The sequence below is a fragment of the Syngnathus typhle genome, unplaced genomic scaffold (assembly GCF_033458585.1).
Source record: "Syngnathus typhle isolate RoL2023-S1 ecotype Sweden unplaced genomic scaffold, RoL_Styp_1.0 HiC_scaffold_27, whole genome shotgun sequence".
Classification (NCBI taxonomy): Eukaryota; Metazoa; Chordata; class Actinopteri; order Syngnathiformes; family Syngnathidae; genus Syngnathus; species Syngnathus typhle.
In genome coordinates, this window is record NW_026871933.1 from 1,019,395 (window position 1) to 1,034,149 (window position 14,755).

At 41.3% G+C, this 14,755-nt stretch overlaps 1 protein-coding gene across 18 annotated transcripts in view; it reads left to right on the forward strand.

Annotated features, from left to right (window-relative positions):
* Positions 1-14,755, forward strand: part of LOC133147034 (uncharacterized) — a 127,337-nt gene that overhangs the window by 51,936 nt on the left and 60,646 nt on the right. For 3 of the 18 annotated variants that reach the window (XM_061271151.1, XM_061271150.1, XM_061271152.1), the window contains 7 exons: positions 2,404-2,620; positions 2,682-2,785; positions 3,026-6,175; positions 6,263-6,352; positions 6,443-6,540; positions 6,631-6,728; positions 6,812-7,010. The exons of 6 other annotated variants lie outside the window; for them this stretch is intronic. In XM_061271151.1, coding sequence (XP_061127135.1) covers positions 2,703-2,785; positions 3,026-4,022 — 1,080 coding nt within the window. In that variant the 5' untranslated portion in view covers positions 2,404-2,620; positions 2,682-2,702 and the 3' untranslated portion in view covers positions 4,023-6,175; positions 6,263-6,352; positions 6,443-6,540; positions 6,631-6,728; positions 6,812-7,010. 9 more of the 18 variants (XM_061271149.1, XM_061271153.1, XM_061271161.1 and 6 more) reach the window with 8 other exon arrangements.

Sequence of the window (14,755 nt, forward strand, 5' to 3'; positions counted from 1 at the left end):
TGCGCAGCAAAGATGCTGTCCGATTCATGACACCGCTGAGAGGTACGCCGGCCTATTGGGAGAGAACCACCAAAGATCTTTTTGCTATGATCCGGCAACTGGGCACACCCACGTTCTTTTGCACATTTTCTGCTGCCGAAATGCGTTGGGAAGAGGTCATCACCGCCATCAAAGCGCAACAAGGTGAAGTAGTGAATTTCGCCCAACTTGACTGGGCTACCAAGTGTGAGATCCTACGCAGCAATCCTGTGACGACGATGCGCATGTTTGACAAGCGTGTGGAAGCTCTGTTCAGAGATTTGATCCTCTCTCCGGCGCAACCGATTGGTGAGGTCGTCGACTACTTTTACCGACTGGAGTTTCAACACAGAGGAAGTCCTCACATTCATTGCCTCATTTGGGTTCGAGGTGCCCCTGTATTTGAGGAAGCCACGGATGAAGCCATCTGTCATTTTGTGTCTCGCTACATCTCGGCTGAGCTGCCGGACCCGCAGAAGGAACCGGAATTATACAAAAAGGTCACAGAGGTTCAGATGCACAGCAAAAGTCACTCCAAATCGTGCGTCAAACACCAAGGTGCAAATTGCCGCTTTGGATTCCCCAAACAACCGTGCCATGAAACAATGATTGTCAGACCTGCGCCCGTCGACGACGACAATCGAGATCAACGCAATGACGATCGGTTGGCGTCAAATGCCAAGCTTGTTCCCGTGCTAAGTCTGCTGAATGAGCCTGAAACGTCATCCCTGACTTTGCCGCAGCTACTGGCTAAATGTAAGCTCACCGGTGATGAGTACATGAACTGTTTGCGCATGACGGCCTCGTCCAGTTCTGTCGTGCTTAAGCGAGAACCCAAAGACTGCTGGGTCAACAACTACAACCGCCATTTGCTTCTTGCCTGGGATGGAAACCTGGACATCCAATACATCCTGAATGCCTACTCTTGCATCGCATACATCTGCAGCTACATCAGCAAGGCTGAACACGGTCTGAGCCAATACCTGAAATCGGTCATTGAAAACTCCCGCTGCGCAAATGTCAACGAGAGCGATGAAATGAAGCAAATTATGCAAGCGTACTCCAAGAAAAGAGAAGTGAGTGCTCAGGAATGCGTCGCACGTGCGTGCGGCTTGCATATGAAACAGTCCTCCCGCATGGTGGTATTTGTACAAACGAGTGACAATGCGCTGAAAATGAGTTATCCTCTCTCGCTCCTTGAGGGCAAAACGCAGGAATCTCATGAAGTGTGGATGACTGGCCTGCCGGAAAAATACAAATCCAGACCTCAAACAGAGGAATTCGAAGTCATGTGCTTGGCTGATTTTGCATCAATGTGCAGAATTGTTTATGGCAAACAAGCCAAAGGTAAGAATGTTTTGCCTCTGCTGAACGACATGGGCTTTGTCCAGAAAAGAACAGAAAAACATGCGGTCATCAAATACTGCAAATACTCTGAACAAAAGAATCCGGAGGAATATTACTGCTGCTTGCTCAAGCTGTACCTGCCTCATCGTGCTGATTGCCAATTAAAATCTGAACGCTGTCCTTCCTATCAGTTGTTTCATGATAACGCCTGTGTGCAGTTACCGTATAACGACTCTGTGGAGCGCGTGTGCCAAATTGTCAGAAGGAACAGAGAAAGGTATGAGAAATACAGTCGAGACATTGACAACGCCATCCAAGAGGTGGAGGAGAGTGGGCTCGTCATAAACGAATGGTGCCACCTGGCTCCCGAGAGTGAGTTGCAAAGACTCGAATGCGTTGAGGAAATGAACGCGAGAGATGAACCGAACGACAACGTGGAGGAAAATGTCCCGGACTATAACGTCAGGTCCAAAACAACGCAAATGTCCATCGTGACAGAGCCTGCTGCCATCGATCCCGCGGTGTTACGCGACATGTACCGTAACCTGAACCAAAAGCAAGCGTCCGTCTTCTACAAGGTCAGAGATTGGTGCATAAAACGTGTGTGTAGCTCAAAGCCCATTGAGCAGTTCTTCTACCACATCAACGGTGGCGCCGGGACCGGCAAATCTCATCTCATCAAGTGTATCCACGCTGACGCTACCAAAATACTGCAGAGACTACCACGACTGGCTGAGGAGGCCGACATTTCCAAGCAAACGGTTGTTCTCGCAGCTTTCACTGGCACGGCGGCGTTCAACATTTCCGGGGCAACGTTGCATTGTCTACTCAAACTGCCGAGAAGTCTCAAACCCCCGTACCACGGGCTGGGCAATAAACTGGACGAAGTCCGAGCCGAGCTGTCCATCGCCGAAATACTCATCATCGATGAGATTTCCATGGTGTCGAAAGACCTCTTCGCCTACGTGAATGCCAGGTTGAAACAAATCAAAGGAATTAATTTACCTTTCGGTGGCATGTCTGTTCTTGCTGTTGGAGATTTCTTTCAGCTCCCTCCCGTGAGACAGTCCAAACCTCTGTGCGTGTACGATCCTACGCGGCTGGACCACTGGCGTGACGACTTCAAAAAGATCACGCTCACCGCCATCATGAGGCAGAAAGACGATGTCGCCTTTGCCGAACTGCTGAACCGACTCCGCGTCAAAGAAAAGTCAGATGAACTGTCGGAAATGGACAGAGCTCTCCTTGCCACGAGGTACACTTCCCCAGAAATGTGTCCAAAGCATATTCTGCATGTTTTTGCCACCAATAAACAGGTGGATGGCCATAACTCTGCGATGCTGGAACTGCTTCATAAGGACATTGTGCAGATTGACGCGGATGACTACAAGAAAGACAAAGGAACTGGCAGAATGGCAAGGCAAGCTTCCCCTGTGCAAGGCGCTAAGAATGAGCTCCCGGACTCCATCAAAGTTGCCCTGGGTGCTCGTGTTATGATCACACGGAACGTTGATGTTCAATCAGGTCTGTGCAACGGGATGTTTGCAAAAGTTGTCAAATTGGTGAACTATCCAAATGAAGCCCGTGTCCAGAAACTTGGGTTGGAACTCGATCATGTGAGTAACACAGCGCGTGCTGCTAACCCCGTGTACATTGACAGACTGGAGGAGAAGCTGAACAAGGCTGGAGTGACGCGCCGACAGTTTCCCATCAAGCTTGCTTTTGCCTGCACGATCCACAAGGTACAAGGCATGACAACGTCACAGGCTGCAGTTTCGCTGAAAGGTGTTTTCGAACACGGCATGGGGTACGTAGCTCTGAGTAGAGTGACTTCGCTCAGTGGTCTGCATATTCTGCATATGGATGAGAGAAGGCTTCATGCAAATCCACAAATCACTGCTGCTCTTGCTGAGATGGCAGAGGATTCTTTGGAGAGCGTCATGCCCCTCCTTCACGTGATGCCGTCGGTAGATCGGGCAAATCACCTGGTTGTCGTCCATCATAACACCGAAGGGCTGTCTTGTCACGTGCAAGATATCGTGTCTCATCACGAACTGCTTTTCGCTGATGTTTTGTGCTTCACAGAGACACACCTCCAAGGATCAGTGGCCGATGGACGTGCTTGCTTGGAAGGCTACACGATGTTTTGCAGGAACCGAAGTGATTCTTACACAAACTGTCCTGACTTGGCGACAAAACGTGGTGGCGGCGTAGGTATTTGTGTCAAAAGTCACATCGCGGCCCAGGAAAAGAAATATGTTCAGGGTGTGACCGACATTGAATTTGTTGTGGTGAAACTTGAAGATCCCCTCAATGTGTTGATTGCTGCCGTTTACAGGCCTCCAGGCAACAGTCTGCGCACTTTTCTGCCAAGCTTGGGAAATCTCTTGCGGTACCTTGAAGTAATGGAGCATCATCAGATCTTGGTATGTGGAGATTTTAATGAAGATATGCTATCTGCCTCATTCAAGCCCATTCTTGATTTGTTCCGCTCGAAAGGCTACACGCAACTCATAGCCACTGCTACCACTGACAAAAACACATTGCTTGACCTCATTTTTGTCTCTCGACCTCAGTGTGCCCTTCATTCAGGTGTCCTGCAAACGTACTACAGCTATCACAATCCTGTTTTCTGTGTTTTGACCAGTGAAAGGTAAGTCACAGCTAAATCAGCATTTTCTAAAACAACAAGGATGGAAATCGAAACGTCAACGGTGTCGTAAGTGTATAATAATAGTGGTGGGATGCGGTGGGTGATTTGTTGACTTGAGGAGAGATGGGATCCAGAGTGGAAGTGCTCATTACTTGACCTCTTTTTCTTTCTCTCGACCTCTGTGCTCTTTATTCAGGTTCCGTGCGAACATACAACAGCTATCACAATCCTGTTTTCTGTGTTTTGACCAGTGAAAGGTAAGTCAAATCTATATCATGTTTTTCAGTAGTTGGAAAAACAACGAGGACAGACGTCGAATGGCGTAAGTGTATAATATTAGTGGTGGGATGTGGTGGGTGATTTGTTGACTAGAGATGAAATGGGATCTGGGGCTCAGAATGGTAAACGTAATGTTGCCATTAGCCTCACAATTTCCACATAGAAAATAACTACCAACCCATGTGGATAGCGATAGCTGGAAAAGCAGCTTTATACTGATAATATAAATTGGTGGCAATGAAATCCACCCCTATTTTGGACACTGAGGTTTGTGCATGATGCTAGCAATAAACCTGTTGCCTGGCTGGCATTACAAATGGAGAAAACATCGAATTGGAAAATACTTATCGATGGCAAAGGTTTGCTTGACACGAGAAACATGCTTCCGAGTGAGTGAAGGGGAGACGGAGAGGAGTGGCCTTTTTAACTTGGATTCACTTTTATCATTTTTAAATGGTCCCAGGCAAATCATAGAAGAGTGATAAATGGAAACAAACCGTGAGTAAAGCCTTACATGAAACTGTCATTAAAAAGTATCATGAGTAAAGGTGGTCATACATGTAAAGACAAGGACAGTTGATGTAGCTGAACTCATGTCTGTGGTGGTAAGTTGAGGATGGGCCTGTATGTTGAGATGGAATGGGGGTTGTTGTGGACTCAAGTTCAGTTAAGGGAAGGCCAAGGCTTTTGAAATTTTCTACAAGCCTTCCCTTAACTTGATGTAACTTTTTAAAATTTTAAACTTTTTAGACTTTTTAATTAGCTTTCAAAAAGTCTTCCCTTAACTCAAGTTGATTTAACTTTTTAACTTGTAACATTTTTAACTTTTTAAACTTTTAACTTAAAATGCTCACTTTCTAAATTTTTAACTCTTGTAACATTTTTAACTTTTTAAACTTTTAACTTAAAATGCTCACTTTCTAAATTTTTAACTCTTGTAACATTTTTAACTTTTTAAACTTTTAACTTAAAATGTTTCACTTTCCAAATTTTTAACTTTTGAAACTTTTACATTTTTTTAACTATCTTAGACGAGTTAAGGGGAGACTTTTTAACGTTTTACATGTTTTTATTTCTGATTTTAGTTATAGAAAGGCCTTTTAAACTTTTTTTTTTAATTGTTTTTCACATTAATTACTTCATTTTTTTATGTATTATATTTTTTCTACGTCATAATCGTGAGGCGACAACAGAAAACAGACGAGGTAAGTTTCTCATCATTAGACATGTTTTATCTTTCTTTCAAAAGACACTAAATGCTGCTATTTCACTCTTCTGTATTTTAACAGTTCATTTTATGTGGCGAAAGCAGCTCATCCACAGTCCACTGACCAAAGACATCCTCTCTTTGGCCATGTACCAGCCAAATGCCGCCTTAAGTCCAGGAAAAGTTTTCCGAAAAGTGTCCCACCCCTCAGAACGCCGAACACAGGCAGTGAAAGAGTCACTCGGCGGGAAGAAAGACTTGACAATCTTCCACCAGAAACTACAATGGAGCTTAAAGCAAGCGAGGCAATGACCCCAGGAGCAGACACCAACTATGTATGCAACGTGGAAATGCCTAAATAGACTAAGATCTGGTGTTGGACGTGCAAAAGTCACTCTCGCCAAATGGGGACATCTGGAGGATCGGAACAGCGAGTGTGACTGTGGCACTGAACCACAGACCATGCAACACCTCCTCATGTGCCCCTGCTGGAACATCCCTGCACAGCATCGAATTTAGCAGAGTTTAACGAGAAGGGACAGAAATGTGTTCAGCTGTGGCTCAACCACATCTAGCCAAGCCTGTAACTAACTGCCTTGTAGCCACCATAAGAAGAAGCTCATCCCAGAATCGAGGCCAGAGGTAGCCATGACATATTACTTTATTGTAATGTAAGTGTAGAAACTCAATGTTTTTTTGATGAGAACCCACCTAACAGACCAAACAGAACTACTTTACAGGCTTTCTTGTCGTCACAGAGGGCAACAGTTTCAAGAACACCTGTACAAGGGAGGCCTGCATCATGGAACACAAACTCCCAAACACACATGACTTCTCCTGCTTCTTCTGTGAGTAGCCAAGACGGTAATTTGTCAGGAAGCGCTCTTTAATTTTACCGCTTCTCCTCAACATGAATTGATTAACATATTATGTTGCAGCACAGCGAGAGCCACGCATTTCAAGAAGACTTGTACAAGGGAGGCCTGCATCATGGAACACAAACTCCCAAACACACATGACTTCTCCTGATTCTTCTGTGAGTAGGCAAAGAGGAAATTTGTCAGGAACCACTTTTTAATTTTACCGCTTCTCCTCAACATGAATTGATTAACATATTATGTTGTAGCACAGCGAGAGCCACGCATTTCAAGAAGACTTGTACAAGGGAGGCCTGCATCATGGAACACAAACTCCCAAACACACATGACTTCTCCTGCTTCATCTGTGAGTAGCCAACAAGGAAAATTGTCAGGAAGCACTCTTTAATTTTACCCCTTCTCCTCAACACCTCTTTCATGTTCCTCTAGTATGTTCCTGGGTCTTGCCTGTGGTTCTACATGCATCCAGTCATGCAGACAGAGAACACTTTAGCCTTTAACTGTCGGAAGCTGTCCCTCTGCGAGGCCTCATAGTATAGTCTGTTTTCTGTTCTCATTCATTCATTCATTCATTCATTCATTTATTTATTTATTTATTTATTTATTTATTTATGGATTGATTGATTGATTGATTGATTTATTGGCCTTTCTATATTTCTTTGCCTTCAATTTTGTTTATTACGTTTTGTGTTTCCAATATGTGCATGTTCATTTCATCACATACAAGTCCAGTCCAATGTATACGTTCTTGCTTGTCATTTTGTATGTTCAGTATTTATTGAGTCAGTTAAACATTTTATCACTTTTTTTTATTATTTATAAGATTTCACGCATTATATATTCCATTCTGCCCAAAACAACTAATATCATGCTGTATTTTGGTTCCAAAAAGCACCATGCAACTGTTTTTTTTCCTTCTTGTTTAGAAGGAAAAGTGAAAAGTGTATGTTGACAACTTATGTTGTGATTTGTCGTATAAAATAACCTGTTTTGAATGACATTATTCATAATTTACATTTATTTAATTCTTTCTTTAATAGAAAATAGGTCTTTTCTGTGATGATATGAAACTGTAATTAAATACTTCTTTTTTATTTTAACTCTGCATGTTCATTCATTACTTTCACACTACTCACTAAATATTTTAATGTCATGTTATCATTATTCATCAGCCAATGCATGCATCAGGGGGGAAGTGGGTTGTTTTTGGGGAAATGAGACAATTATTGAAAGTTTATTCATATATTGTCTTGTGATCATAGTTTATTGTTATGTTGTCTTGTATGTATGTTGTCTTGTATGTACATTCTATAAGTTGATATAGTGTCCATTATTTTATCTTCGCGATTGTACTGATCACGTTGCATTGAAATACTTTGCAAACAAATCGGAAACCTCATAAACCGTGGCGATTATAGTTATTACCATTACTGTAAGGCTATTTTATTACTATCATGATCATATTTTAAATATACTGAAATATCGCCACTCAATCGTATCGTCACGTATCGCGTGATTTTACTTTTTCTGTCTTTACTTAAAGTGGACACTACCATTTTTCACCTTTTAAGGGGGGGTAGGGGGGGGCTCGAAAAGCGTTGAGTTCACGTAAATATAAACATGCACATGTTCACTCAATTGTGTAATCATATTTCACACGAATTTAGAGCGATGTGTTCCGGTCTCAGTGTTTTTTTTTCTGTATGTACTAAAGTTTTGACGCTACGACTAAAAGTTACCCTCTCTTTTCAGACTTCGCTCAGACCTTTCGCGCCGACCTTTCGCGCCGACGAAAAGTGGGGAGGGATAATGACTTTACACCGTCTCATTATCCACTTGAAGACGAGATAGGTAAGTGGCAACATGAGATTTTGTCACAACGTTATTAAAAACCCTAAGTATATACTTACATTTTAACCAGGATTGTTGCGTTAGTGGGGAAAGTAGCACTTCCCCACTTCTAATTACGATCGTCACAGTTCTATTACTGTGCTATTACATGTTATTACTCATTAACTGTACATATAGAAAAAAATAGTCTCCTGTTCTCACGACGGACTTTTGCGGAGTTGTTTCTCGGTGAATTTAGTATGGATTAATTCCATCGGTTGATGAACGTGAACATTATTCGCGGCACAAGTATTGTATTTTCAGTGACCACATCTTTGGTTTGCGTCGAGCAAAAAAAAAAAAAAAAAAAAAAAAAAGGCCGCCATTACGAAATGCGCATATAGCAAATGAACTTGTAATTATTAATTAACTAGTCAGTCGAAAATACATGTTTGTTTTGCGTTCCTATTTATGACGGAGGATTCCCCATTTTATTGCTCTTGCGTTTAAGTATTATACACTATCGTCCGCCGTGTGCATTTGCCATCTAACAAGATGGACGCATGATGCTTGCACTTTGCGTTACGGAGTAACGACATTTCTGGAAAGATACACGACGGGTAATTCATTTATTTCAGACGACACCTCGTAGTCGCCACACGCAAATGGATAAAAATGGTTTACGGTGTTCTTTTATTAAAATCTTTGTTTTAGGTTAGCCCCCCCAAAAAACGCACAGGCGCCATTATGAAATGTGCTTCCAAATTTATATAGCAGATGACATTGTAACTGTAACCACTGATATGCACTGACCGAGTAAGATCAGTAGTATTCATTGCCCAGTGTTAATTTGTAGCAGTCTTGATATGCTCCACACCAATGAACTATTGACTTTGGCACTCTGCAGTGACATCTGGTGGATGTTAAAATCATTGCTGGCAAACTCTTTCTTTTTTCAGTATAACATTTAAATAATTGTTGTTGTTTTTATTATACGTGGTATCCATTCATTTTTATCCAATTTGAATATGGTAATGATATCTTGTGTCGCTAATAAAATAATCTCAAAGTCAGTCAGATGTATTATAATATTTATTATTAAATGAATAATTTGCCATTTGCCATCTACTAACTAAACAAGTCAATTTATATCTTTTTTTTCTCTTTCAGAATGGCGACAAAAATGATTGCTGCTAAAGCCGTTGCCATAAGGAGTGCTGTTCGAGCGCGGAGCTGGATTTGTGGTGCGGATGGCACCTTGTCCATGCAAGGACAGCATAATAATGTAACTGTTGCCCTCTGTGACGGCAAGAAAGCCTATCAAGTCGTTCTGTTTGAACACTTGGCAGCCCTTGTCACAGAGGGCAACAGTTACATATTTTTAAACTTTGGTGTTGACGAACGGGGCGTTTTGCTCCTCACTAAACCCGGCTCCAAGATCTTCATCGGGGCGGAAGTGCAGACCAGCCCACAGTTGGAGGAAGAGGCCAGGGCCCTGGTCTACCCCAACTCAGTGGCATCATCTCCTCAAGAAGTAGTGAAAAAACTACCTGAAGAGATGGTGTCACTGGATGGCATAATTACAGATGTAAGTCACCTGCACCCACAAATGCACATATACACACATGTATTTGTGTACACCTGTGAAGACATGATGCATGTGCAATAATGTACATGCATGCGTATGCAAAGCCAACCAACCGACCCACCCACCCACCGACCCACACGCACGCACACACACACAATATCATTGAAATCCTCTGTTTAGTACTAAGGTACCAATTTTTTTTTTTTTTGTCATCGTTAAGGTTGTGTACACTGACACATGACACGCTCATTGTCAAACATAATTATTCTAATTGTGATATCAATTTGGTTCACTTTAGATGCGTCCAATCCGCATGGTGCGCCAAAGGGGGAACCACCTTGCGCCTTTTCGGCATTTGACACTTAAAAAGGTAAGTAGCCATTTGTACTTCCCCTGTTGTAGCACTTTGCACACATACTTTTTTTAAACTACCGCAGGATGATGCCACTGTCAAAATTGGCCTTTGGCGGGAGGCGAATCTCATGGAGTTGAAAGTAGGGGGTTCCTTCCTCTTCACCCACCTGAGTGCCCGGGTGACCGATTCTGGAGTAATGCTCCACTCCACTATATACACAGATATAACGGTTAGTAAATGGCTTCATAGCAGTGGAATTGAAAAGGTGCTTGCTTATTATTTTTTTTGCTCATTTTTGCAGTTGCAATTGCAGCCTTCCGCCCAGCGCGTAACCGTAGCCCGCTGCCGACCGCGCAACTGCTCCGCGCTGGTTGCATTATTGTGACAGAGTCGTCGCTGAAATTTAGAAATGATTTGTAACGTCCTGATGTACTTTCCAAAATTGAAGTGTACCTCAGTGCGCAGGGAGCTTAATTTGGTCCGATCGCGCAACCGCCCGCAGCGCGCCAGGCGCTCACTGTCGCATTGTCTTTGTGTTTTAGGATGGCTTTACTGCTCCCACTTGCTTTTTTTGGAGGCATGATTAGCCTTTGGTAAACGTTGTTTTCCATTCATAAAAACTAATTTGCTTTTTATTTTATTCAACAGGCCTGCAACTCCAGCCTCATCGTCACGGTCGTTGGTATCCTCTATGGGGAAGAGGTGGTGGAGGTTGTCTCGGATTTGGGAGAAGTCACAAGCATCAAGCTGGATATCTGGCTAAAAACTTTCAGCCAGCCCCCCCATATCCCACAAGATGGGATGCCCATTATTGTCACTCGTGTGCAGGGTGACGTGACTAAGATCGAATGTGTGAATGAATGCATGCATGAATGAATGTATGAATGTATGAATGTATGTATGTATGTATGTATGTATGTATGTATGTATGTATGTATGTATGTATGTATGTATGTATGTATGTATGTATGTATGTATGTATGTATGTATGAATGAATGAATGAATGAATGAATGAATGAATGAATGAATGATGCATAATTGAATGAATTGTTGAAATTTATTGAATGGTTGAAATTAATTGAATGTGTGATTGAATAAATGTTACATGTTTACTTTTCTAACAACAATTGTTCATCATATTTCTACCTATTCCACAACTTCCCACTTACCAAAAACTTCACATCTTTTATTTTGAAATCCACACCCAATTCGCCAATATTTCATTTTTCCCTTCTCATTTCTACATTTTTCAACCGATTCAACCCATTCCAACTTTCAACTGTTCATCATTTTTCTACCTATTCCACAACTTCCCACTTACCAAAAACTTCACGTCTTTTATTTTGAAATTCACACCCATTTCCTTTTTCCCTTCTCATTTCTACATTTTTCAACCGATTCAACCCATTCCAACTTTCAACTGTTCCTCATTTTTTTTCCTATTCCACAACTTACCAAAAATTTCACATCTTTTATTTTGAAATTCACACCCAGTTCCTTTTTCCCTTCTCATTTCTACATTTTTCAACCGATTCAACTCGTTTCAACATCATTCTGCAACATTCCTTAAATATTTATTCAACTTCTTCACCTTCACACGCAATTCCTTCAGGAATTGCAAATTCTAGTTATTATTATTTTTATATTTTATTCTCCTCACTTTTTTGACACGTTTCATCTTCCACATAATTCATCCGATTCACTCCATTCCACTTTTCACGTATTCCAAATATTCACGCGACGAGCGCTTCCATTTTTCTCGTTCCGAAAATTTACCGATTCCGCAAAATTCCCAAAATTCCGACAAATTTTTCCCCATTCATTCTTAATGGCACATTCGACATTTCACATTTACGTCGTTCCAATTTGAAATTCACATCATTCAGCACATTCTAATCACATTCGGAAGGATTCTCGACATTCCCAAAATTCCCAAATTCGAAAATTTCACGTTTTCACGTTAAAAATTCCGACAAATTTTCACAAAATTTCGTTTTTCACCTCTAACTTCTACATTTTTCAACCGATTCAACTCGTTCCAACTTTCAACTGTTCATCTTTTGCCTACCTATTCCACAACGTCCCACTTACCAAAAACTTCACATCTTTTATTTTGAAATTCAACCAAAATTCTCTAAAATTTCGTTTTTCTACTCTAATTTCTACATTTTTCAACCGATTCAACCCATTCCAACTTTCAACTGTTCATTATTTTTCTACCGATTCCACAACTTCCCACTTACCAAAAGCTTCACATCTTTTATTTTGAAATTCACACCCAATTCCTTTTCCCTTCTCATTTCTACATTTTCCAACCGATTCAACCCATTCCAACTTTCAACTGTTCATCATTTTTCTACCTATTCCACAACTTCCCACTTACCAAAAACTTCACATCTTTTATTTTGAAATTCACACCCAATTTCCTTTTCCCTTCTCATTTCTACATTTTTCAACCGATTCAACCCATTCCAACTTTCAACTGTTCATCATTTTTCTACCTATTCCACAACTTCACACTTACCCAAAACTTCACATCTTTTATTTTGAAATTCAACCAAAATTCTCCAAAATTTCGTTTTTCCACTCTAATTTCTACATTTTTCGACCGATTCAACCCATTCCACATTTATTCCCTTTATTCATCTTATGCTTACCACATTCACTCCCATTCACCCCCACTTCCACTATGCTTACACAATTCAACCCTTGACCCCCAATTCCAGTGTGGCGGCCATCTTGGATGACCCTGAAGTGCCACCAATGAACCCAGAATGAACCGGAAGTGCCCCAAATCAAACCGAAAGTGACCCCAAATAGACCGGAAGTGACCTCAGGTAAACCGGAAGTGACCCCAAATCAAACCGGAAGTGACCCCAAATGTACCGGAAGTGACCTTTTTAGACCGGAAATGACCCCTAATAAACCGGAAGTGACCTCAGACGAACCGGAAGTGACCCAAATTAAACCGGAAGTGGCCCAAATAGACCGGAAATGACCCCAAATAGACCGGAAGTGACCCCAAATAGACCGGAAGTGACCTCTGGTAAACCGGAAGTGACCCCAAATCAAACCGGAAGTGACCCAAAATGAACCGGAAGTGACCTTTTTAGACCGGAAATGACCCCAAATAAACCGGAAGTGACCTCAGCTAAACCGGAAGTGGCCTGTTTTAAACCGGAAGTGACCCAAATAAACCGGGAGTGACCCAAATTAGACCGGAAATGACCCGAATCAAGCCGGAAGTGACCTTATTTCAACACTAAGTGCCCCAAATAGCTACATTTGCGCTAACGTCTTCGTTTATTGTCCGATTTAACCCGTTTCAACATTTTTACCCCAAAAGTGAACCTCCTGAGGCCGTTTTTTTTTGTTTTGTTCCAAATTTAGAAAGATTTGGCGCAATTGCTTTTTTTTATTTTCCCATTCATTCTCTATGGGGATTCAACATTTGCTCTAACTTTTACATTTTTTAACTGATTCAACCCGTTCCAACTTTCAACTGTACATCTTTTGCCTACCTATTCCACAACTTCCCACTTACCAAAAATTCCAAATTTGAAATTCAACCGAATTCTCCAAAATTTCGTTTTTCTACTCTAATTTCTACATTTTTCAACCGATTCAACCCATTCCAACTTTCAGCTGTTCATCTTTTGCCTACCTATTCCACAACTTCCCACTTACCAAATATTCCCAACTTTCAGTTTTGAAATTCACCACAAATTCTCCAAATATTCTACATTTCTCAAGTAATTCAACACGTTTCAACATCGTTCGGCAGCATTCCCCGAAAAAGTTATTCATACATTTCGCCTTCACACGCAATTTCTCCAGAAATTGCAAAATTCTAGTTATTATTATTCTCTTTTATTCTCCTCACTTTTTTGTCCAGTTTCATCTTCCACATAATTCATCCGATTCACTCCATTCCACTTTTCACGTATTCCAAATATTCACGCGAAGAGCGCTTCCATTTTTCTCGTTCCGAAAATTTTCCGTTTCCGCAAAATTCCCCAAATTCCGACAAATTTTTCCCCATTCATTCTTAATGGCACATTCGACATTTCACATTTACGTCGTTCCAATTTGAAATTCACATCATTCAGCACATTCTAATCACACTCGGAAGGATTCTCGACATTCCCAAAATTCCCAAATTCGAAAATTTCACGTTTTCACGTTAAAAATTCCGACAAATTTTCACAGAATTTCGTTTTTCACCTCTAACTTCTACATTTTTCAACCGATTCAACTCGTTCCAACTTTCAACTGTTCATCTTTTGCCTACCTATTCCACAACGTCCCACTTACCAAAAACTTCACATCTTTTATTTTGAAATTCAACCAAAATTCTCTAAAATTTCGTTTTCTACTCTAATTTCTACATTTTCCAACCGATTCAACCCATTCCAACTTTCAACTGTTCATTATTTTTCTACCGATTCCACAACTTCCCACTTACCAAAAGCTTCACATCTTTTATTTTGAAATTCACACCCAATTCCTTTTCCCTTCTCATTTCTACATTTTTCAACCGATTCAACCCATTCCAACTTTCAACTGTTCATCATTTTTCTACCTGTTCCACAACTTCCC